Raw genomic sequence first — 24,040 nt, forward strand, 5'->3', positions numbered from 1 at the left:
ACCCAGAGGCCCATGTTAAAGATGACAGATGGCCAGCAGTTTGGGAAGCTAAGGGAGGCAGATCACATGAGGCCAGGAGTTTGAGACCAGCCAGGCTAACATGATGAAACCCCGTCTTTACTAAAAATACAAAATAAGCTGGGCGTGGTAGCGTGAGCCTATAATCCCAGCTACTTGGGAGGCTGAGGCAGGAGAATCGCTTGAACCCAGGAAATGGAGGTTGCAGTGAGCTGAGATGGCGCCACTGCACTCCAGCCTGGGCAACAGAGCGAGACTCTGTCTTCAAAAGTAAATAAATAAATAAAGACAACAGGACAGGTTCCTGTGTGCCTCTCTTACAATCTTTGGAAAGATCTCTTTGCTGCCAGGACTTGTGCACAGCCCTGGGGCAGCGGCTTTCTCTTGGCTTATAGATGAGGGGTGGCACTAGTAGCGTGTTATCACCTTACCTGGTATGTGATACGTGGGAGGCTCCCAGTTCCCAGACTTCATCAAATCACTGCCCAGGTTCTCATCAAGTGACCAGTAGTGGGGAAGTGACTGAAGGCCGAGGAGATGATCTTTGTGGTGACACTCTGTGCCTACGTGGCAATGATCCCCAGGATATTTTTACAAGAAGTCAAGTGAAAAATCATGCTTTTTACCCTTCTGTCTCACCCATGTCTTACGCTTTTCATACACACCAACTTACACTTCTCCCTCTCTTTCTGTAGCTTTCCAGGATTAAGGGAGGTTCAGATTTTCTAAGTCCTGTCGATCCACTTTAAAGAAACTGCTTAATAAAGACCCTGCTATCATGATGTTAGAGAATTGCATCCTTCTGGTGGGATAATGAGCGTGGGTCCACTGGGAATTGTTTCTTACCAGTTCTTCCCTCCGTAGGTCTGAAGGACACACCAACTCAGGAAGACTGGCTGGTGAGTGTGCTTCCTGAAGGATCCAGGGTTGGTGTGGACCCCTTGATCATTCCTACAGGTGAGTGAGCTTGGTCCCATTCTTCTTGGATAAGGAAGTGGCTTCTAGACTCCCTTCCATCCTCCTTGTTTGCTTGTGGGGTGTGGAGCATTTGGGGACTCAGTATGACTGATTTTATAGTGGAGGTCAAGGTGAGAAGAGTTCCCCTGGTGGTGAGGATGTGCTTTTGCAGTTCCTTATCCTGCACACCCAGCTCTGGGCCAAGGCACCACCACCTTTCCGAAGGTTCTAGGTTTCAAGGCCCTGCTGCCTGTCCCGCTGCAATGGGCATTCAGCTCATGGCTGGGCCACAACGTGTCTCCTCAGATTATTGGAAGAAAATGGCCAAGGTTCTGCGAAGTGCCGGCCACCACCTCATTCCCGTCAAGGAGAACCTCGTTGACAAAATCTGGACAGACCGTCCTGAGCGCCCTTGCAAGCCTCTCCTCACACTAGGCCTGGATTACACAGGTCAGAATCATGGTTCCACCCAGCAGGGCCCCCACCATTGTCCCCCTGCCTCTTGCTGTTGTCTCCAGCCTCGTCCTCTGAAGCCAAGTTGAGTTTGAGCTGACAGGAGGATTTTGCCCTACACTGCCTCAGTGGGATATTTGAAGAAGCAGGAGGTTTATTTGTTTCCACTGTTGCCACCTACTTGCCACTTAGTGTGGCTTTGGTTATTTTTGCAAAGCTCGTTTGGGTGGCTTTTTGGGTGTTGCTGAAAGCACTGAGTTGTTTTTTTTAACCACTCAGCTGCTAACTGCCACTCTAACGTATTTGATATTGGAAATAAAGCATCAAGGCTTCTAGGTTCTGTTTCCCTTCTTATATCAGCATTTGTAGGTTTACCTTCCTAGGCCGCTGTCCTCCATCTTGTACCTTCTGCTTTAGAGGCTTTGGGGTGTGGGTGTGTTTCCCTGGCCTGTGTGATAGTGGTGGGTATGCAGCATGTTCTCTGAACCATTGTGTGGATTTATGAAGCAGTGAAGGGGCAGAGGGAGAGGCCTGGAGGTGGGGCTGCAGGGGAGGGCGCCTTGCTGTAAAAACAGAGGTAGATGGGGGATGGCTGTGGAATGTAGGCAGATTGCCCAGAGGGGTCCTGGGAAGAAAGCATGACAGCCTAGATCCTGGGCCAAGTTTTAAATAGCATTCCCAAACTGATCTTCAAAGCAGCCCTGGGTGTGAGGGCAGCCCCCACCCTGCTTTCTTATATGACATTCTCACCAGAGGGGTATTGCCCAATGGGGAGGATGGGTCCAGTGAGTGGCCCAGGGTCAGCTAAATATTTTCCATCAATGTGGTTTGAAGGTTTTTTTCACTAGAGCAGAAACTCTGACTTTTTGCTTATAGAAGAGAGAACAAATGTTGCTGATAAAGCTTTTATTTAGTTCACATTGGGTGCCCACTATCTGCAGGATGCTGTGTGAGGTGACAGATGCCCAGCCTACTCAGGCGGCTGTTCCCCGAGTTATGAATGCTGCGCTGGTAGGGTGATCGTGGTGGCAATGGGGTGAGCTCCTCTAGCACCACGGTTTCATCTTGCAGAGCAGCAGGGAGGCCTTGGCAGTGTCTGAAAGGGCAAGTGTGATTTGGAAGTGGTAGTCACAGTGAGTTAGACTACAGGGAATTCCTAGGTCTTAGCACCAAAAGGCAAGTCTTGCAGCCCCAGGAACCTCAAGTGGTGGGTGCGGTTCCCCTGACTTCTGAGACTGGGTGAGTCCTCTTTGCTGGGCAGTATGTTGATGTAGCTCCTGTGTGTCCCCTATTGCATCAGTATTTACAGTAGTGTATCAATTGCTGGTTTAATTGTCTGTCTTCTCTTCTAGATTGTAAGCCCCATGAAGACAGGGACTGGGTCTGGCTCAGAGCTGTAACCACAGTGACCAGCAGAGTGCCTGGCGTATATCTATGCCTGGCAAGTCTAGATGCTAATAGGCATTTGTGGGATACGTAAATGAATGAATTTTACTGGTGAGGCAATCAAGGGTCACGACAGTCAAGTGGCTTGGACACCTCTTGTATAGGGCTTGAATCCAGGCCTCCTGCCTGTGTACGTAGCATGCTCCCTGTAAGAAGTGGTGCTGATTAAAGATGTTTAGGGTAGGTTCTTTCACTGGGTTCCGACTGCTTTGTGGGCGGGGCTGGAGTTAAAGCGCATTTGTTTCTTGCAGGCATCTCCTGGAAGGACAAGGTTGCAGACCTTCGGTTGAAAATGGCTGAGAGGAACGTTGTGTGGTTTGTGGTCACTGCCTTGGATGAGATTGCGTGTGAGTGCTCTGGTTTCACTGTTTGGGCATGTTACCCAGTCTCTCCTTTGGGTCTCTGGGAAATCTGTGTGTTCATGCCATTCAACTTTCTGAGTGGCCAGGGAAGAAGCAGAAGACTGCCACCAAATGGGTATAGGAGATGCCAGCTAGGATGAAGGAGAAAGAATTACAGGGAGTTGGGGAGGGGAGCGAGGCTTGCCCAGAGCAGTATTACAGCTGAGTGATGCCCACGTCTGGCCAGTCTCTCAGGATCGTGGCACCTCTGAGGAAGGGCACTTCCTAAAAGCATTTTGTGTCTATCAGCCTCTCTGTACGTGCAGAAGTGGGATCATAGGAGAGACCTGTTTCCTTACGTTTGTCCTGTAGTTTCCTAAGGTCTTTATAGTGAGAATGTTCTGGGAACATTTCTGCCTCAGAAAACTAGGAACTAAAAGTTCCTCCCCAAGCCCATTGATATAATAGCAGTTTCTCAGTCTTTAGACCTTAATGCACCTTCATGCAATTGTTCAGCACCTTCTTTCATCTGAAACCTGATGGAATCTGGTTGAACCTTCCTGTCATATCTTGTGGTTTCTGAGTGGATTTGACCCAGGGCAACTGAAAAGAGGCACTGCTTTATCTTTTTGCCTTCTCACTAGAGAATGAGACCCTACTGCAGTGTCCTCTCTCTTCAATCCCTGTGTCTTCCATCCCCAAAGCATTGTCAAGTGTATCATGACTTACATCCCTAATTAACTTAATGACCTCAATTCAACATCAGAGAAAAACACATATACAACTTTTTTCTGTTCCTGATTGTAACAAAAACACAATCCCATGATAGAAAACTTGGAAAATGCAGAGGAAGAAAAAGAAAAAGAAAAAAAAAAATCACCTATAAATTCTCTTACTTAGAGATAACCAATGTCAATACTCTATACATGTATCATTTTATAGCCTGATTTTTTCAATGTATCAGTATACTATAAGCATATATAAGCATAATTTTTAAGTGAATATTAAAGATTCCAACATGTGGTTATATCATAATTTATTTAACCGTTTCCCTAAGGATGACCTTTGGGTTATTTGCAATTATCCCATAATTTATTATAATGCTACCACCAAAATCTTGGTTCATGAATCCATGGCTTAGTGTTTGATCATTTTCTTCCTACTTCTGGTTGGCTTTTAGGGCTTTTGACTCATACTGCCCTTTGCCTGCCAGAAAGTTTGCACCATGGTATTTGAATTTGTCCATCTTACCACACCCTAACCCCAGGTACTGTCACTTTTTAAGAAGTGCTAGTATGATAGGCAAAAAATGTTGCCTCATCACTTTACTTTGAGAAGCCATTATTTTCAAATAGAGGTAGTACTTTTAATGCCCAGACTTTTTTTTTTTGCTCTGATCCTCATGAATGCAGCGGTGGGCAGCTGGAAGTCCTGGGACCAGAACTGTGCTCTCTCCTGGTCTCTAGTTCTCAGACATTCAGTGACATCACTGACGTTGGCTGTCCACAGGTCCCCCACCCAGCTGTGGTGCCAGAGCAGACTCATGGCTGGCCCGCAGGCTCTTGCTTTCATTTGTGAGCTGCAGCCTCACTGACTCACTGCTTTTCTTTCCACCTCTGACAGGAAGCTCTGTCTCCATGGGGCTCACTGACCCTTACAGAGAAGGCCTGCCTAGCTTCCCTTGTGGGAGGGTCTCAGTTTTTCTACCCTAGGTCATCTGCCTCAGAAGGGAGAAACTGCTTGTCTCCTTCCTTTTTATTTGGGAGTGCCAGAGGTTTATTGGCTTCAAGGCCAGGCCTGGCAGGTCACCACTAGGTGGATCATTTCAACTCTTTGTGGGGGCAGTTCTCATAATTTTGACTAATAGCTTTTATTCCCTTTTCCGGGCAGTGATGTGGGAGCATGAGAAACAGCTCTGGTGCCATCACGTGGTGGACATGAGCAATTGCAGGTCAGAGGTGGAACCAGGCAGGAGTCAGGCTTCCGACCTTTCTGTGGGATTCCACTGAGTCCTTCCATAGCATCTGGACTCCAAGCTGAAACTTTTCCCTCCCCCTACAAGCGACCCCTTACAATCTTAAGTCAGGCAGGTGACAGGGACTTTAATTTCTTTTCTAGGGCTATTTAATCTCCGAGGATCAGATGTGGAGCACAATCCAGTATTTTTCTCCTACGCAGTCATAGGACTAGAGACGATCATGTGAGTGTTTGCCCCACATCTGAAACTTCCTTCCACAGCTCCTCACAGCCCTGGTGTGCCCTTACTGGTGCTGGCCCACCCGTCACTGCCTGCTGTTTCACTAATGCACTTCTTTTTTTCTTGCCCCTTTAACATTTTCCCTTCTTTTCTTCCTTAGCAGGTGTTTATTTATATCCTGCCTCTCTTTGAGCCCCCAGAATGATTTGAAATGCATGAAAGTATCTATAGTACTATGAGACTAAAAAACAAGTAGGTGAGAACATTAGGACCAAGCTGGAGTGAGGTTAGTCCTTATGAGTGAGGTTAGTTCACAAAATTTTTGCTGCAAGGTCTTGTTGAGGCCACATATTTGATGCCAAGTTTTCTAGTAGCCAGTGCAAAGGGGTATATATGCTCAGTTATACAATTCTGGGTCCACAGTACAAATAAACCTAGTCATTTCGAAGGTCAAAAATAATCCGGGAAAACCCCTGAAACTCCGCTTTGTTGAATTGTCAGTTTATTTTTACAAAGCATTTCTTATGGCTTTCTTGTCATTACTATTCTATTTAAATAGCTTTTTGCATTAAGACAACACATTTATTAAATGCCTGTGATTTGCCAAGGGTCTCTGTTAGGTGCTAGGGTGACTGAGACAGGACGGGGTCCTGGGTTGGAGTTGGGGAGATGGGCATCTCCTCTTTCTAAAGCATTTGGGCCTATAAGTGGGCACCAGCATGCCTGTGGGATGGATACAGGTATTATGAGAGGGGCCTGACCTAGACTTGGAGATCAGAGGAGGCTCTTAGGGAATGTAATATCGAAGCAGAGAGTAAGGATAAATGTGAGTGAGTTAGGTGAATGGCAGGGCAAGGAGGAGCAGGGAACTGTGATCCAAGCAGAGGGAACAGCATTTTTGGAGGCTCTGGGCAGGAGAGATCACAGTGCATGGGGAGGACCTGAAGGGGTTCGGTGAGGTCGGAACATAGTGAAGCCAAAATGTGAGCAGGGGCCGTGGAAAAGAAAGGCCTTGTGGGCCACATTCAGGAGCTTGGGTTCTTGTTCTGAACAAGAATAGTGGGAGGCTATTGAACACATTTTTCAGAGGGAACCACGTTAGACATACAAGTTGTAAAGACTATTGTGACTGAAAAATTGATAGATGGAGAAAGACTGAGAGGCGATGGCACTAACCCATGTGAGAGATGGTGGGACCTGAACCTGCGTGGTGACTGGGCGAGGCTGTAGATAAGCTGGACAGATTCGATGGAGATTTAGGCTGTGGGTCCCAAGGTCTTAATGAAGGAGGAGAAGAGGGTCATCAGTGAAGGAGGACACTGCCCAGATTTCTGGCTTGGCGAATTGGGTGAATGATGACAACATGAACAGGGACAGGGAATACAGCTTGGAGAGCAGGATTTGGGAAAGGAGTGGGGAGGAGAGAAAAGCGGCTTGGCTTTGTTGCCAGGAAACAGAGCCTGATGTGTGTGTGTGTCTATGTTGCCACTCTCTCACTCATGTTCCTTCCCCCTCACTCATGTTCCCTCCTTTTTCTCCCACCAACGTCTCCTTCATCTGCAGGCTTTTCATTGATGGTGACCGCATAGATGCCCCCAGTGTGAAGGAGCACCTGCTTCTTGACTTGGGCTTGGAGGCTGAATACAGGATCCAGGTGCATCCCTACAAGTCCATCCTGAGTGAGCTCAAGGCCCTGTGTGCTGACCTCTCCCCGAGGGAGAAGGTGTGGGTCAGCGACAAGGCCAGCTATGCTGTGAGCGAGGCCATCCCCAAGGTTGGTGGCCCCACTTTGGCCCATATAAACCCTGCCACCCCCTTCCCAGTTTTGGTATTGTTTTTGGAGCAGAGGCAGATCTCTGAGGCTGCCTGTTGGATCAGAAAGGTGGTCTCCCTGGATGAGGCCCTAGAGTTGGAGCCAAATTGAGAGCCGGAGGGCCATTATTGCTCGTTGAGTCCTTTGTTTTCCAGAGCATGGTATGAGAGATGATTTTAGGTGATACACATTGTTATTTAGGTTTATTTAAATGTATCTGTTTTAACAGCATTTAGCATGTAGTAGAAAAAACATAATTAGCATGAGTTCATGATATTATAATAATTATTTTAGATAAAGTTGAATTTAATAAATTCAGTTGATTTAAAGAAGGTCTAAAGAAAAGTACTAAGTAAATAAGGGTACAGCAGATAAGAAGCTAGGGTAAAAGCTGTGCAGGTGGTATGAGAATGCTTGAAGCTTGAGAAATGCTTCTCTACCCCCTCCTTTTGCCCAACACATTTTATAGCTAAGGGCACTTGAAGTCCAGAGAGCACTGGGGAGTTGGGGGTTTGTCACATCTCAGTGATAGTGATAGCCTTGCCCTTGACTGAGCCTTTGCTGGGCAGTGCTAAGCAGCTGACACTTGTTGCCTCATTTTTATTAGGGTCTGGAACAGGACTGGAATCCAGGCCTCTTTAGAGGTAGGCTTTTCTGCTGTCCTGCCCTGGGCCTCTGGCTACCAAGTAGCCTTTGGTAAGCCCAGTGATATCCTCTCTTCTCCACTGAGCAGTGGCCATTCTGGGAAGAGTCTAGGCCTGGCTCTCTAGATCTGGCTTGCCATTGCACCCCTGCAACTATCAGATACAGTGACTCCTCCTCTCGCTCTTTTCTCCCTCTCCCTCTGGAGAGAGGGAGAAAAGGAGATAAGATCAAGAAAGCAATTTGAGAAGCTTTGTGCAAGTGCTAGGTGTGCTGAGGCTCCCCTGGCTGGATTCTAACTTGTATTCAAATGAGAAAGGGTCTTCTCCAGCCCTTTAAGATCAGATCATTATCACTAGCTGAGAAAGGACCACTGAGCAAGAAGGGAGGGAGCTGGAGACCTCTCTCATCAGGTCATGTGCATCGCCAGACAGGGAGAAAAAGCCTCCTTTGTACAGCAAGAGAAGGGTGATTTCGGTCAAGCTTTCAGTGGTTACTGAACTCTAACCACAACCACAGTGGCTTGGAAAGCAATGTCTTGCTGATGGCAGGCAGCCAGGAGCCTCAAAGAGCTAAGGGAGTGAGGGATGGAAGAGAGACACCTTGTTTGATGTACTTGCTCTTTTTGGTTGAGCTTAAGCTCAGGGTCATCAATCAAAAGGGACAGGTCATTGGGGCCCTATGGGACTGCTGTGTGGGTCCCGAGTGGGAGCTTTTCAAATGATTTGTCTAAAGTAAGTTTTGCTGAACAAAGAGGTTGTTGCCTTGGTCTTGGGTGGGTGGAGTAGGTTTGATTTCTCACCCTGCTGCCCTTTGCCTCTAGGACCATCGCTGCTGTATGCCTTACACCCCTATCTGCATCGCCAAAGCTGTGAAGAATTCAGCCGAGTCGGAAGGCATGAGGCGGGCTCACGTGAGTAGAGGAGCTGGTGCAGAAGATGGGATGTGAGGTGGTCAGAAGTCCCAGATCCTTCACCTCCTCTGTGGCATTGAGCCTGGCACAAGGTCAGAATCTCTCTGAGCCTTAGCCTTCTGGCCTTCCATAGTTAATGAGAGAATGAAATAAAATATTTGATGGATTAGATCTTTACAAAGTATAATACTCAACACAAAAGGAGATATTGACCATAACAGTGTAGACGATGGTGATGGCATGATGCTGTTGAAGCCTTTTAAAAGAGCCAGATTTTGTTTCAAAGCAAAGGATGGATCTAGAAAGATTTTGGGCCCAGAGGTGACTTTTGATAGTGGCCTGTTTTTCCTGGCCCCTGTAGGGTTTTTAACCTTTAAGTTAACCTTTGGGAGGAGCTCCCTGTGCTCTGAGGTGGGGCCCTTCCTCACTGTGCCTGAACTACTGAATAGCACACAATGGCTTCCCAGAAATGTCCACATGTAAAGCTCTGGTTGCTCATCATGTGTGACCCTGCAGGTGCAGCCTTCTCATATTGCATTAGGGCTGGGCTCTGAATCTGGTCATGTGATTTTCAGTAATAACTTAAAAAAATGCCTCCATTGTTTGCACAGATCAAAGATGCTGTTGCCCTCTGTGAACTCTTTAACTGGCTGGAGAAAGAGGTTGGTTCTTAGTCTTTGTTTAATATGTGGATATACATTATTCACACCTACCTATATGTGGTTCTAACTCTAGCATCCTTTGTGCTCTGCTGACTGTGAGGTCTGAGATCTTGATCAAAGTTTTGGGCTCTATTTTAATAATTCTCTCTGGAAATTTGTTGTGCATAGATTTCAAAATTCTTTATGAAAATAGTAACAAGGATGAAGAAAGAAGTTTTTTCACAGAGTGGATGCTTTTTGAGTTAGGGAATCATAACTAAGTGGAATTTCACTATAAGGAAAAATGACCCTTATGATATTATTAGAGGCAGACTGATTGTATTAGGAGAAAAGATCTTTGTGTTCATTTTGAACTTCAGTTTAAGCTATAAACCTTTTTATATTAAATTGACTCTTGGCCATTAATTTCTTGCTCTAGTTGATGAGGGTGGTTTCTCTGTGCTGTTACTAAACAATATCATGTTCCCTTTAAGTATTGTATAAACAACTCTTTAATTGGAAAAAGGAAATATTGTCTTTATTCCCACCAGTGTAACTTTTTTTCTCATGTTTCCTTCTGGCTGTTGTTCATCTATATAAATCATTTTTACGTGTCTTTTAGTGTGCAGATAAAATTTTTTTCCTTTTTTTTTCTTATTTTGAGATGGGGTCTCATCTGTCACACAGGCTGGAGAGTAGTGGTGTGGTCACAGCTTACTGCAGCCTCAGCCTCCCCAATCCTCCCACCTCAGCCTCCCGAATAGTTGGGACTACAGGAGTGCACCATCATGCCCAGCTATTTTTTTCTGTATTTTTTGTAGAGATAGGGTTTTGCCGTGTTGCCCAGGCTAGTCTTTAACTCCTGGGCTCAAGCTATCTGCCTATCTTGGCCTCCCAAAGTGCTAGGATTTTAGGCGTCAGCCATCACACCTGGCTCAGATATGATTTTGTATTTTGTTTATTTTATTCTCTTGGAATCATAGCGTGAACATTTTCCATGTGCGTTGAGGCCTTAAAAAAGGATCCAAATGGAAACTGCATCTAGTGGCTATTCTGATTTACTAACTCAGTCTTCCTATTTTTAAATGTTTGGGTTGTTTTTAATTTTTTGCTGTTATCAGTAATCCTGCAATAATGTCTTTGCATTTATCTTTTTATTTTCCTAGAATGATTTTCTTAGGATGATTTCTTAGGAGGGAATGCTTTTGAATTTTAAACTTCAATATATTGTTTTGGGAGGTTTTAGGATAAAATACTGAGGCACAATAGTAGAGTGAAAAATTAAATGAACAGAAGCTGTTAGATTTTGGATAGCTTTGGTGAGAGCCTTTGGGAGTTCTCCCTTGCTAAAGATGTGTCCTGTAGATTGGGCAGATAGGATGAAGAAATTGAGGAAAAAGTAAGCTTTTAATGTACCCCCTTTAATTTGTAAGAGGCACACATGAATTTATCTCACAAGATGATTTATAAGCAATTTTCTCATAGGTTCCCAAAGGTGGTGTGACAGAGATCTCAGCTGCTGACAAAGCTGAGGAGTTTCGCAGGTAAGGATTCATTCAGGGAGACCCAGGAACCTTGTGTTGATTTCCTTGCAAGTTATTTGAACGAGGCTGGAAGAACCTTGATTCTTAGCACAGTAAAAACCTTTAAGCCACTCTGCTTTCTGTCTTTCTGTTGTAGGCAACAGGCCGACTTTGTGGACCTGAGCTTTCCAACGATTTCCAGTACGGGACCCAACGGCGCCATCATTCACTACGCGTAAGGCATGCAGAGGAGCATGCTGCCTGGCATTGCTGCTTCTGCACAGGAGCCTGAGCAGGGGAGAGACATTATTTTACCAGAGGCCTCTGTGCCCACCTTCTTCTGTCTGTTACAGAGACTGTAAAATGAAGGAAAATAAAACCTCTAAGGTTTTATTTTCTCCTAATCCCCAAGCCTCTGCCTTTTGGGAGCCTCCTCTTAAGCTCAGTATGGCACTGGCATTCTCTATAGTGTAGTCAGATGAGTGTCCCTCTTTCCTTTTTGAAGTTGCAGGAACTGTATACATAGCCCTTGCATCTTGAGGACTGAATATTTTTTTGGAGGCAAGATCTTGCTCTGCTGCCCAGGCTGGAGTGCAGTGATGCCGTCATGACTCACTGCAGCCTTGAACTCCTAGACTCAAGCAGTCCTCCCTCCTCAGCCTCTTGAGTAACTGGTACTACAGGTGTGTGCTACCATGCCTGGCTAATTTTTAAATTTTTTTGTAGAGATGGGGATCTTGCTGTGTTGCCCAGGCTTGTCTTGAATTCCTGGACTCAAACAATCCTCCTGCCTCAGCCTCCTAAAGTAGTGGGATTACAGGCGTGAGCCACCATGCCTGGCCTATGACTGTAATTTTTGTGTGGTTTTCTTTCCTGGTAACAGCAGCTGTTTTGTACTACATCTTGTGAGCTCCATCAGCTCCATACCAAAAAAATGTAGGGGCAACCTGTTTTGGGTGGAGAGAGAATCAGTACCCTCTCTTCCTGTCCCCTTAAGCCTGAAGCCTGCACTATGTGGTATTTAGACCACGTGGGTTCAAAAGAACCCATGGACCCACAGGGCCGAGCCTCTCTGCCCTGTGAGACAGAGGGGCACTGATATGTTTAGGACTGACAGATTTTCCTGTAGAGATGGTAGGAATTATTATTAGGTGTGGCCATTGAGCTTCAACTTCAGCTCTGCCTGGTTCAGACCGCTTTGCTTTGTGTTGGGTATCTTGAGTTCTGTGCTTCCCCATCTGTTACATGCACAGCCAGTGAAAGAACACTGTCTCTCTGTGCTGTACTTGGGCACACATTTTTTCCCCGTTTTAATAATTGCTTTTAGAGTTTTTAGTCTTGGGGCAGATTTTGAAGCTATGTGTGGGAGACAGTCACAGATGTGACTGTACAGCTCTCTCACTTAATGCTTCTGTTCCAGCATAAAAATATCAGAGGGACTTTAGTTTTTGTTTAACTCGGGATGAATTTCCTGGCTGGATAGTATCCTAAAATTTTGTGTATAATTAAAACATTAAACAATTTCATGCCAGTGGGGAAGAAATTTGCCTCTGCTTTGGCATTTCTTCATTGTGGGTGGTTGGAAGCCTGTTTAGGGGCAGGTTCTAAAGGCACTAGTTGTCTTTTGTAGTTGTTCGGCTTGTACGTGGACTCTTACTACCGGAGAGGGGGTGGTACCTGGAAATGACGGACAGCCTTACTTCAGCTGCAGGGCAGAGGCTTGGAACTCTCATCCCTTCAGGCGTTTCCAAGTGCAGTGATACTGTTTAGAAAACAGCATGGGGAAAGCGATCACTTTTTGAAAATACCTCATGTTTGTTTGAAAAAAGTGCTCCAGCAGAAGAATATCATGATCCATTCCTTTCCCCAGCAAAATTCCTTTAGTTTTTCTCCCAAATTGAGACATTCACCCCTGCCTGTGTAGTGGTCTGGGGAGTGAGTGGGGAGGTACCTGCTGGGGTTGGGGCTGAAGACCATTCCCAGGACTTGCGCTAGATCCTGTTGCTTCTAATGATTCTCATTTTTTTTAGCTTTGACAATTATCTCTTGAACACCTGTTTTGTTCTAGGCACAGTCAGAGGCAGACATAAAGAAATGTGTTATTTTTCTTCTCTTGAGCTCTTTATCTCAGCTGGGAAATAGGTTGACTGGATCTTTGAAAAGTAGAAGTTTAATATTAGTTGAAATAGTTCACTTATTGGGTAACTTTTTATTTTGATATAATTTCAGGCTTATGTAAGTTGCAAGAATAGTACAAAGAGCTCTTGTGTGTCCTCCTCCCAGATTCACTAAGTGTTTACATTTGTGGAATAATTAAGTTTTAATTAACTTTGTTAGGCCAGTCCCTGAGACGAATAGGACCTTGTCCCTGGATGAGGTGTACCTCATTGACTCCGGTGCTCAATACAAGTAAGTAAACTAGGACTGCTATGGAACTTGACTGTGATTCAAGGCAGTTGACAGGGTGGACAGCTGAGCTCCAGCTGAGAGCACTCAGCTGGTCATCTCACTCCGTGCTGGCCACTAATGGAATCATTCCTGTGCCTTGTCCTTTTCTTCACCCCTATTTGAAATAGCCCAATTGTGACTCCATTCTCACAAAAGACTGTTTGATAGAAATGTTACAGTCCTTGGCTGGAAGCTTTAAAAATACTAAGTAAATAACTGTGAAATAAAGCAAGCTTTTAGAACCGTTGAAAGTTTTCCGCCCCAGCCCATGAATTGCCTGCTGGTTCCCTGTAGTGGCAGCTGCCCCAGGGCCTTATGAAGTAAGGGATTAATTTTGAATGAATGAATGAGAAATGAGGGCTGCCCCCAGATTTCTGAATTTCCTTCTCCATGTTTCACTGCTTTCACAGCTATCTTCTCTGGAAGAGTTTCTCAGAGAAGAACCCAAGATTTGGATGGGTCTTGATATGGAACCCATGAGAAGGAGTAAGAATAGATACTGTCTGCATTAAGAGAGCACGAGCAAGGCCTTTTAATGCTGCCCCATACCCCACTGAAGTTGGGACTATGGCTAAGGGAGGACCTAATTATTGAATTAGCTCAGCCAATTATGTGGTAACCCTGCCTAGCTTTGGGACAGAGGTGTTAACAATATCAGCCTAAAGCTAAGGATTGCTGGGTAATTTCTAAATTTCAGCAGGATTCTAGAAGTGATCCTTTCTATGTCAGGGATATAGTCTAGTGTGTGTTAAGATATGCACTTGGATATTTTTAGTATCTCTGTCCAGGAAACCCCCCTGCTGTTCTAACAGGAGGAGTTGGGTTTTGGCCCTCTTTCGATAGAGATGTGCTCCTGTTTTCTTTGCCCTTTTCTGTCTTGTTCGTAACCCCAGTGATAGTGTCTCTTGTGAAACAGCCCTTACGCTACAGACCAAGAATGTGTGTGTCAGGGCCTGATGTCACCCCCACTTTATCTAGCCATCCCTGCATTCACACTTTCATTTTTTAGAATAACTTAATTGGGGTAAAATTTATGTACCATATAATTCACCCACTTAAAATATACAATTAATGTTTTTTGGTATATTCAGAGTTGTGCAGCCATCAGCATGATCAATTTTAGAACATTTTCATTACCCCAAAAAGAAACCTCATACCCAATAGCAGTCACTCCCCGCTTTTCCACTACCCTGGAGAACCACTACTCTCCGTTCTGTCTCTATGGATTTGCCTATTCTGGACACTTACTAGACATGGAATTGTATTATGTATAGCTTTCTGTGTCTGGCTTCTATCATTTAGCACAGTGTCTTCTAGGTTCATCCATGTTGCAGCATGTATCCATTCCTTTTTATGACTGAATAGTATTACACTGTGTGGATAATCCCCCATTTTGTTTGTCCATTCATCAGTTGATGGACATTTCGGCTGTTTCCACCTTTTAGCTATTATGAATAATGTGGCTATGAACCTCCATGTCCAAGTTTTTGTGGGGATGTTTGTTTTCCATTCTCTTGAGTATATAACTAGGAGTGGAATTACTGGGTCATATGGTGACTATATTTAACCTTTTAAGGAACTGCAACTATTTTCAAAGATGGCTGTGCTATTTTACATGCCCACCAGCGTTGTATAGGGGTTGTCATTCGTCCACATGCTTGCCTGTGTCATATTTGACTTAAAGCTTATTTTGACTGGAAACCAATTTGTCCTTTCTTTGGGAAAGGGATGGCACCACAGATGTGACGCGGACAATGCATTTTGGGACCCCTACAGCCTACGAGAAGGTAAGGTGGAAGCAAAAAACTTCAGAGGTCCTCTCTGCTTTCTTAAGAGCATTGCTTTTATGAAAAGGGATTGTATAAAGAAGTAAAAATTATATGTGGGGTAGTAAAATTGTTCATTGCTGTGGAGTCAGGCTTCTCTGCTTTACAAGGTTCATTTAATTATTGGAGTAAGACATTTGGAGAAATTTTTAAAGCATTCTGCTAAGGTTAGGGTAGCTCAGGTGTAAGTTTATATATGATAGCTTTGGGCTTCTCTGAGGCTGGGGGTGAGATAGTGAAATATAAGCCTTATAAGCAGTATCTAGATTTGATTTTGAAGGCCACTCCCTTCTTTTCAGGATTCTTATTCACGGGCTTAACTCTCTAGGAACTTTCTGAACTTTCTGAAGTTTCTGGTATGATTGGCATGGAAAGGGGAAACAGCTGCGAGGCAGAGAGATGTGTACCAGGGTCTGGAGACCTGGCTTCAGAACTTCTCTGCCATTTACTAGCTCTGTGACCTTGAACAAAGTCACCATCCATAAAAATGAGGATAAAAGTACCCACCTTCTGGGCTACTTATGAATTCCCATGAGCCCAGCAAGTTCCTGGATCATAGTCACTGCTCAGCAAATACTGATGGAGTCCCTAAGTGAATCTGTTTGTCCAGGGGAGTTCCTTCAGGAAGATTATCCAAGGAAAAGCATTTTATGCAGTGTAGTGGGGCAGATTTCATTGTCTTGGTCCCTTGTCTTGTTGGTTTGTAAGCACCAGTGCTTTAGATGAGTTTGTACCTGTATCCAGGATTCTTTTGGCATGACTCTTTTTGTGCTGTGCAAAAGCCTCAACCAGGATGAGCAGCATGGAGTTTTAGTCCTGACTCTGCACCTATTGGCAAGCCACTAAGCTTCTGAGTAGCACTTTTCTTGTCCAGACAGCAGGGATAACCCCTGAAGATAGTATGGTGGTAGGGAGCTAAGCAAGACTGCCTGGCCCCAAGGCCAGATGCTGCCATTTAGGCTCTGTGTGATCTGGGCATGCTACTGAATCTCTCTGTGAAGCGAGGATAATGGTGGTGCCTCCATCGTAAAGTATGGGATCAAACATACAGTGCTTAGAATAGTGCGTGGCACAGAGAGCTCAGTAAATGTGAGTTATGGTCATCAGTGCTTTTTATTACTTTTCCGTTCTTTCTAAGGCTCACATGACGGAGTATGTCAGAGTGTTCATTATAAAGTCCTGTGGGGTCATCTCTGACGGTGCTCTTTTAATAAATTGAATTTCAAGATTTTCTGGCAAATTAGTTCCATGGCCAGGCTTTTTTTCCACAAGATTTTTTTCTTTTTACTTACAGTTTCTCTGTGATAGTGCTAAAAACTTTAGCAGGCAGAATTTTCTGAATTACCAGAAAACTACAGGATTAGACATCTGTCCCCATTCTGCAACGTGCCTCTGGGTTTTCTTTGGCAGGAATGCTTCACATATGTCCTCAAGGGCCACATAGCTGTGAGTGCAGCCATTTTCCCGACTGGAACCAAAGGTAAGTGGTGCATTCTGTTACATGGGAGGCTGTTTTTCTTGTTTGAGAATCAAATATGTCTGAGTGAAAGAACATGTCTTTCCCTCACTGTGAGGTCCCCAACCCCCATCAGGCCCAGCCAGGTGCTGCATGGGGTGAGTCTCCAGAACCACTGACTGAGCCCAGAGGCCTCAGGGAGCCGGGGTTAGGATTGGGCCCAGTATCCCCTGTGCACCTTTCTTCTGACCACTTATGGTATTGGATGACACATGTGGGTGGCTCCCAGGAGAGGACAAACCAGATGTGAAGGTCTCAGGGCCAGAGTGGGAGTTGGTGCAGCCTCTTGTCTGCACTTTAGTGCTGGGCCAGTGCTTCCTTTCAGGATTCTTATGATTTATTTTACTGAGACACTGACTTTAGATATGTACTACTTTGCTTGAGGCCTGGTGGAGCACTGGACTGGGTATTGGCAAAACTTGACCTCCTTGATTCTGGGTAGATCGGACGTGCACTCATCTCCCTGGGCCTCAGTTACCTCATCTGTCATGCCTGCCTGCCTGCTTGCAGTCTGGTTAGAGTCTCATCTTTGTAATTCTGAAACCTTAGGGTCGCAGAGCTGGGAAGGGAACGTCCATGTCATCTATGTGCTGTAGGTGTCTACCCACCTCCCCCGCTGCCAGCAGCATCCTGGATGGATGATAACCTAGCTTTAGACTGAGCTCTGATGGTTCCTCAGGAGTTCTGTTAGAAAGTCCTTCCTTGTATTGTGCTGAAATCTGAACCCTCCAGTAACTTACCTGTTGTTTTCTGTTTCACATTCTGGAGCCAAACGTAATAAATCTAATCTCTAAAGCGCTGTACAAATATCATTAAGTGGCTCTTTATATCTTTCAGGTCACCTTCTTGACTCCTTTGCCCGTTCAGCTTTATGGGATTCAGGCCTAGATTACTTGCATGGGACTGGACATGGTGTTGGGTCTTTTTTGAACGTCCATGAGGGTCCTTGTGGCATCAGTTACAAAACATTCTCTGACGAGCCCTTGGAGGCAGGCATGATTGTCACTGATGGTAAGTATCCCTCACATAGAGGGCATGCATGGATCCTTGAACCTTTTTGAAAGCTATCTATTGTTTTTTATTTTTTAATTAGTTTAAAGTAAATTGGCAATAATTTTCCCCTCCTAACAACAAACTTTTCTGATTATAGAACATGTTCATTTTAGAAAAAATGAGATGGGAACCATGTAAAAAGAAAATGAAAATCATTTGCAATCTAACCACTCAGGAGGAACATGACTTAATGTTTTGCTGTATTAGCTTTTGGTCTTTCAGATGTGTAGATATAATTAAAAAAAAAATCATTGAGGTCATACTGGGCATCTTGTCTATGTTTTGCTTTCTTGCTTGATATATTGCCTTTTCCCAGGTCATTGCCAAGTCTTTGTAAATATATTTTAATGCCTTCTTTATTGTGTCTTCTTGATGTGAGCCATGATTTATTTAGTGGGTCCACTGTTATTGTATTCCTTACCCTGTAGCCAGTCTGCAGGGACTTCTGAGTCTAGCTTTCTGTACCTTAAGTGCCTCTAAAAAAGTGGCCATATGAGAGAAGGTGGCATCTCTGGACTCTTACACCAGATGGAGGGGGGCCTTCACCTGTTTCTTCTCCTTTGGAGTTAGGGCAGTCCTCCCAGGAATAAAAGCTTCTCTCTGTGGACATCTTCATCGTGGGGCTGCTTCTCATTTTTGGGATTTGGTTTGTTTTAGAGCCCGGGTATTATGAAGATGGATCTTTTGGAATTCGCATTGAGAATGTTGTCCTTGTGGTTCCTGTGAAGACCAAGGTGAATATTTATTTAAAAAAATTTCCTGTTTCTTAATATGGGAAGATGAAGACTTAATGTCTTTGGAGCCAAGAATATGCCATTCTGGGGTCAAAATGGAGCCTTCTCCAGGTATCAGGGACTTTCTTGGAAACCACACTTCTTCCCTGCAAAGCCAGAAAGAAAATCCTTAATGAACTGGGATCTAGAACTGGAATTCATGGACCCTCTGGCTAATACCTGCTTCACATGATGTGGGGCTCTGAGTTCACTATAGGCAGCCTGTTGTCGTGAAGTCTCTCCTCTGCTGGGGGTGCCTATTGAAGGCGCCAATTTCCAGGCCCCTCCCAGACCCTAGAATCTTCAGGGCGAGGGGCCTGGAAGCTGCAAGTTTATCACACTCCCCAGGTGAGTTTTATTAGGTAAAGTTGAGGAACCCTGAGTTACACCATGGGTCAGCCTCAAAGACAATACAAGACAGGTGTTTCACCCTCTCCCCCATCAGTGTTACCAAGGTTGCAGGGTTTTAGGCTCTAGGCTTTACCTAAAAGAGCTGTTTGTGCCTCCTCCATTGGTGGAAATGAACAGTTGAAGGGAAGTAGCTTCTTATGTATGCAAGGAGATTGACCGCGGGGATCTGCTCTCTGCTTTGGCATGGAAGTCACTATTAAGTGACCTCTCATCTCATTCCCAAAAGCTGCCGTGAACAGAAACCCGACATGTTCTTGTGTGCTCCAGTGGATTGATGTGTTATCGCCTGAAGGGCCTGGCTGGGTCAAGGCAGGCCACACAGTTGACTGTTAAAAATGATTTTGAGGACTTACACCCCTGCAACCTGGAGAAACAAAACCAGAGATGCCCCTGAGCCCAGACACCCCCATGCCCTGCCCCTGCTTCCTGTCACAGTAGACATTAGCCTTGTGGACCTGCTGCTGGGAGCCCCTCAGCACCCTTTGTTTGGCATTTCCTGATGGCACAGGCTGTTGTTTGCCCAGTGGAGGAGCTCTTGGAAAGTGGCATCATGCTCCCAGTGTGTCTGTGGAAAGTGGTGACCAGCCAACCACTTCTTGGCTCCTAGTTACCCCTGGCTCTGAAGGGTGACATGCTGGTGGAATGACCTCATGGTGCTTCTGCATGGTAAAGAGGAGTAAAAGAGTCTGTTTTCTTCTTTCTCCCACAGTATAATTTTAATAACCGGGGAAGCCTGACCTTTGAACCTCTCACTTTGGTTCCAATTCAGACCAAAATGATAGATGTCGATTCTCTTACAGACAAAGAGGTAATGGGGAAGTCTCGCGGGGCAGGCATGTTACTAGGGGAGGTGAGGACTACTCTAAATAGTTCTAATCCATTCTCTAATCCTAAATCCTGAATTCTCTAATCCATTCTCACTTTGTAATTTTTAAACTTAGAAGTCTAGACCAGTTGAGTCTGAAAGCCCTAGGTTTTCTGAGGACTCTTGAGCTTTTCCTGTATTTGTTGGGCCTCCAGGTGGGGATCGTCCTGCTCCTCGCAGCCATGCTGGGGCTGTAGGGTTTTGTGGGTGGAACGCGTACGCCATTGTTTGGCTGCACTATTCCTCCATAGTGCATTGAGGCGTGTTTAGCAAATATGAGCCTATGTGTGTTCCCTACAGAAAGCCAGATGGATGGTGGGGCCTCTTGGCCACTGCATATACCAGATTGTTTTCTGGTGTAGATGAAACGTTAAGGAAATGAAAAGCAAAATCTATTATCGTATGTCCCGTTTTTACACAGACGAGGAGAAAGATAGTACCAGCCCTTCTCGGTTACTTCTGTGGTCACTCTGGGGCTGTGAAACCCTTTACAAAGCCTGGGGCACAACAGTGCTTACTTGCCCAGCTCAGAGGGTTATGGGCCTTACTTAACTCCTTCAGATCCTGGACTGGTAAGGCCAGGTGAGATGGCGGTCCTGGGGACATTAAGGAAGGCCTGAAGAATTGCACAGATGATTAAGGTCAGAGCAGAAACAAGGGTCAGAAATGGGGTAGGAACTATTAGCACTAGACTGACAAACAGTTCCCAAACCAGGAAGCTGGAAGCCAGGAGGACACAAATTCCAGAGCAAGGCAGGGGTCAGAAGTTCCAACAAAAAGCAAATGACTGATGGGAGCCGAAGGCAGGGTGAGCACAGAGGGTTATTCTAGGAATAAGATTTTGTTATTTGAGGCAGCCACTGGCCTTTGAGTGCCTCTCAAGGCAGGAACGTTTCCTCACTGGCGCCCACTTGGGCCTTGTTCTTGGCACTATAAAGGAAGGGGTCTCTGGGGGTCAAGGACCTTCCTTCCCTTGGGAGCTGTGGAACGGGATTCTCCTAGCTAGAAGCCTTTCCTGCCTGTTCCAGCTCACAGCTGGGTGACGAAAAAGGCTATCCACTTCCTGCTTAGCTTTCCCCTGTGCTAGAGTGCTTCTGCTTAACCATCAGTGCCCTTGGTTGAGCTAAACATTCCCACTCACAGGACCCAAATGGGTCCTGCTGATACTGGGTGGGTTATGCAGCTTGCGGATGGATATGGAAAAGGAAACAGCCTATCAGCACAGTGTCAGGCGTGTCTCTTCAGCAGGAAGAGTCCTTCCGGTGTCCAGGGGCTCTTCTCCAGCCCCTGTAAGTGTTGCCTTAGGTGAGAGGAAATGAGAACACCCTGTTTAGAATCCGTCTGCCCCATAGGAACCAGTGTCTCTTGTAATGGCCCTTGGGCACAGCTTCCAGGGACTTAGCAAGGGGCTTTCTAGTAATAAGTCATTTTGCACTCTTGGAAGTCCAAGGCTATGGCTTCCTGCCAACTAATTTTAGGTCATACAGTCCTTCCGGTCCACATGAAGTCTACGCATCAGGAGGCATTTCTCCCATATGACATTCCACTTTATCCAGGGAAGTAGTATATAAGGAAGGTTAAGCGAGGCCATTTTTCCTTGAATGAGAAAGAATTTTGTTAACTTGTGATTCAGCCTACCCCCATGACATTGGACATAGACCAAGGGATCTGTGTTACTCAGTGGTTCATTGCTGCACCTTCCATCCCAAATCATTGAACCATTCTTTTGACCAGTTACTCATTGTAGGGCGGATAACATCTTCTTACCCTAGGGATCATAAGCAAGTTTCCACAGATAACAGTAGATGGCAGTATTTAACATACCAAGCACAGAACAGTATCATTTCTTATCTAGTTACGTTATTTAAAAGTATTATTACCTTTTTAGAAAAAGGTCCCTTTCCTGTATATCCCACTTAAGTCTGGGACTTCATTATTTCTGAAGACACAGTAATACCCCACAACAAGATTCTGTCCATTGGGCTTTTAAAATGTCTGGTCATTTGCCCTTTACTATTTAGCCTGTCTTTTGAAGTCACTTTAGGGAATTTTTGGTTTTGGTCTGCATTCTCGTCACTTATCACCAGATGGCAGCAAAGGGCCTTGTTCGGATATGAATATGGCCAGCTGCAGACTCTCAGGGCCTCGTGATGCTGCTCAGGCCCCGCCAAGGTAGTCCATGCTCCCACTTTTCTCTCCCTGCTCCCAACCAGAAGGGCCTTGGGAGTTTGGCTGTAGCCCCAGGCTTACATCAGGATGCTGCTGTCGCCTTACTGTTGAGCTGCTTTGGACTGTAGGCTGTTTTGTAGCCCTGCTGGGCTTGCTGTGGACACATAGCAGTTTGCCTGCTTTTGACACCCTCCTCTGCCCTCATCACTTCCCTAACTCACAGAAGGGGCTAGTAGGCTCTTCTCAGTAGGGATTGGAACCTTGGCTGGGTTACAGTTGGTAACAGCACCCTAACTGTCTGCCCTCAGTCCCTTGTAATTAATGGGCTTGTGTGCCCACCCTGACCCCCAGCTGGGCTTTGGTACCTGGCTGGATTGTAGTCCCTGAAATCAGTACTTTTGTAACATCACTGCCCTCCCAAATGGCCTTTGGCTCATTTATGACAACCACACCCATGGCACTATCAATCTCATCAGCTTCCAGACAGCTATGCCCTAGACAGTGATGAGAGTGGCTTGTCCGCTTGGTAAAACCTGCTTCACTGAAGACTTCATCTTTTTTCTTATACTACTGAGGGGGAGAGTACACCCTTTTTCCTGCCTCAGAGCTTTTGCCATCATGTCTAGTGGGTCAGCCCCTGCCCAGGCACCCAGTCCTGCCAGCAGGTCCTTCCTTTCACTGTCTTTTTTTTGTCTCCTGCTGTCGTGGCACATTGAATTGAGAGTCTGAAAACTAAGCTTACTCCCAGCCCCACTCTGCTGCACCACAGTCTTTAACCACCATAGGTTTTGGGTTCATCTAGGCAGCTACACTCAAAAGACACTCATGGGCTTGGCTGATCCTAGTTTTTTATTCAGCTTTTTCGGTGGATATAGGATATGTAGCTCAGTGTGTTGGTAGGACAGCTTCGGGTGTCTCTTTTAGTAGGAGTTCTCACAGAGTCCAGGGGCTATTCCCCCACTTACCACCTCCCCAGGATGGCTCAGGTGTAAGGGAGTGAAGCCATACAGGTGGAAGCAGGAGCTACTGGCTTAGATACTGCTGTCTATAACAGTAAACTGTTCTGGGAGGCTTCTCACCAGAAGCCATGAAGTCTGGTCCTGTGTATTTCCAGGGAAACAGAACACACGGAAAACAGTTGTCTGTGAGAAAGGAGAAAGGATGTTGTGCACCTTTACTCTCAGCTTGTGATCTTAGCACACGGGGGCCCTTGCTGTTGACCTTTGTAGCTAGTTGTTAAAGATGTGGTGGTGAATACTGTGTCTGTCCTTCTCTCCCCTGCAGTGTGACTGGCTCAACAATTACCACCTGACCTGCAGGGATGTGATTGGGAAGGAACTGCAGAAACAGGGCCGCCAGGAAGCTCTCGAGTGGCTCATCAGAGAGACACAACCCATCTGCAGACAGCATTAATACCTGTCTGGTTTTGTTTTTGCAAAATGCTCTGGGGAAAGGAAGAAACGTGGCGGATCCCTGACATCTTTCCCCTTTCCTCTCCTCCTTCCCTACCTCCCCTTTTTACTTTAGACTTTAAGAAGAACAGAGAATCTTCTTATCCTCTTTGATATTTTCTTGCAAACACTCAGTCTTTTATGATTTTTTAATTGTTGAGAATGAGCCAAGAATAAAATTGCTGCACCAGAAGGAAGGTCCCTCCAAAGTTGAACAGTTGATGAAAGGGAGATGCCCTGCCTTCTCTGGCCAGTGATGGGGAAACCGTGAGTGCTCCATGACGGTCACGATCCAGGTGCTAGTACATCATTCATGATCACCTTAATGCTCATGAGACTATATTTATGATCAGTGAATAAATATGTCAAAACTGTGGTTTGTCTTAGCTGTCTCTTCTTGGTGCTGTCCCCAGTCATGTCAGGTGAGCTGATCTCCAGGGTTGCTGGCTCTGTGGCAGACATTTCCTAGGTGGAACACACTCCTTGAGAAGAGACCCCTGGCTTCTCTGCACATTTGGGGGCTTAGTTATAAGCTTTTTCTTTTCTCTAGAAAAACCTAATATTTTGGTATTTTTATCTCAGTT

At 45.5% G+C, this 24,040-nt stretch overlaps 1 protein-coding gene across 4 annotated transcripts in view; it reads left to right on the top strand.

Annotated features, from left to right (window-relative positions):
- Window positions 1-23,832, top strand: part of XPNPEP1 (X-prolyl aminopeptidase 1) — an 87,504-nt gene extending 63,672 nt beyond the window's left edge. For all 4 annotated transcript variants that reach the window (XM_064373891.1, XM_012450175.2, XM_064373890.1 and 1 more), the window contains 16 exons: window positions 883-975; window positions 1,282-1,425; window positions 3,126-3,221; window positions 5,334-5,415; window positions 6,976-7,186; window positions 8,691-8,780; window positions 9,392-9,442; window positions 10,907-10,965; window positions 11,102-11,179; window positions 13,282-13,353; window positions 15,119-15,179; window positions 16,629-16,698; window positions 17,572-17,745; window positions 18,445-18,521; window positions 19,681-19,779; window positions 23,290-23,832. In XM_064373891.1, coding sequence (XP_064229961.1) covers window positions 883-975; window positions 1,282-1,425; window positions 3,126-3,221; window positions 5,334-5,415; window positions 6,976-7,186; window positions 8,691-8,780; window positions 9,392-9,442; window positions 10,907-10,965; window positions 11,102-11,179; window positions 13,282-13,353; window positions 15,119-15,179; window positions 16,629-16,698; window positions 17,572-17,745; window positions 18,445-18,521; window positions 19,681-19,779; window positions 23,290-23,418 — 1,586 coding nt within the window. In that variant the 3' untranslated portion in view covers window positions 23,419-23,832. The remainder of the gene's footprint in view (window positions 1-882; window positions 976-1,281; window positions 1,426-3,125; window positions 3,222-5,333; window positions 5,416-6,975; window positions 7,187-8,690; window positions 8,781-9,391; window positions 9,443-10,906; window positions 10,966-11,101; window positions 11,180-13,281; window positions 13,354-15,118; window positions 15,180-16,628; window positions 16,699-17,571; window positions 17,746-18,444; window positions 18,522-19,680; window positions 19,780-23,289) is intronic.
- Window positions 23,833-24,040: the final 208 nt, after the last annotated feature.

Source organism: Aotus nancymaae, unplaced genomic scaffold, assembly GCF_030222135.1.
Source record: "Aotus nancymaae isolate 86718 unplaced genomic scaffold, 86718_ANA_hifiasm-v0.15.2.pri h1tg000010l, whole genome shotgun sequence".
Classification (NCBI taxonomy): domain Eukaryota; kingdom Metazoa; phylum Chordata; class Mammalia; order Primates; family Aotidae; genus Aotus; species Aotus nancymaae.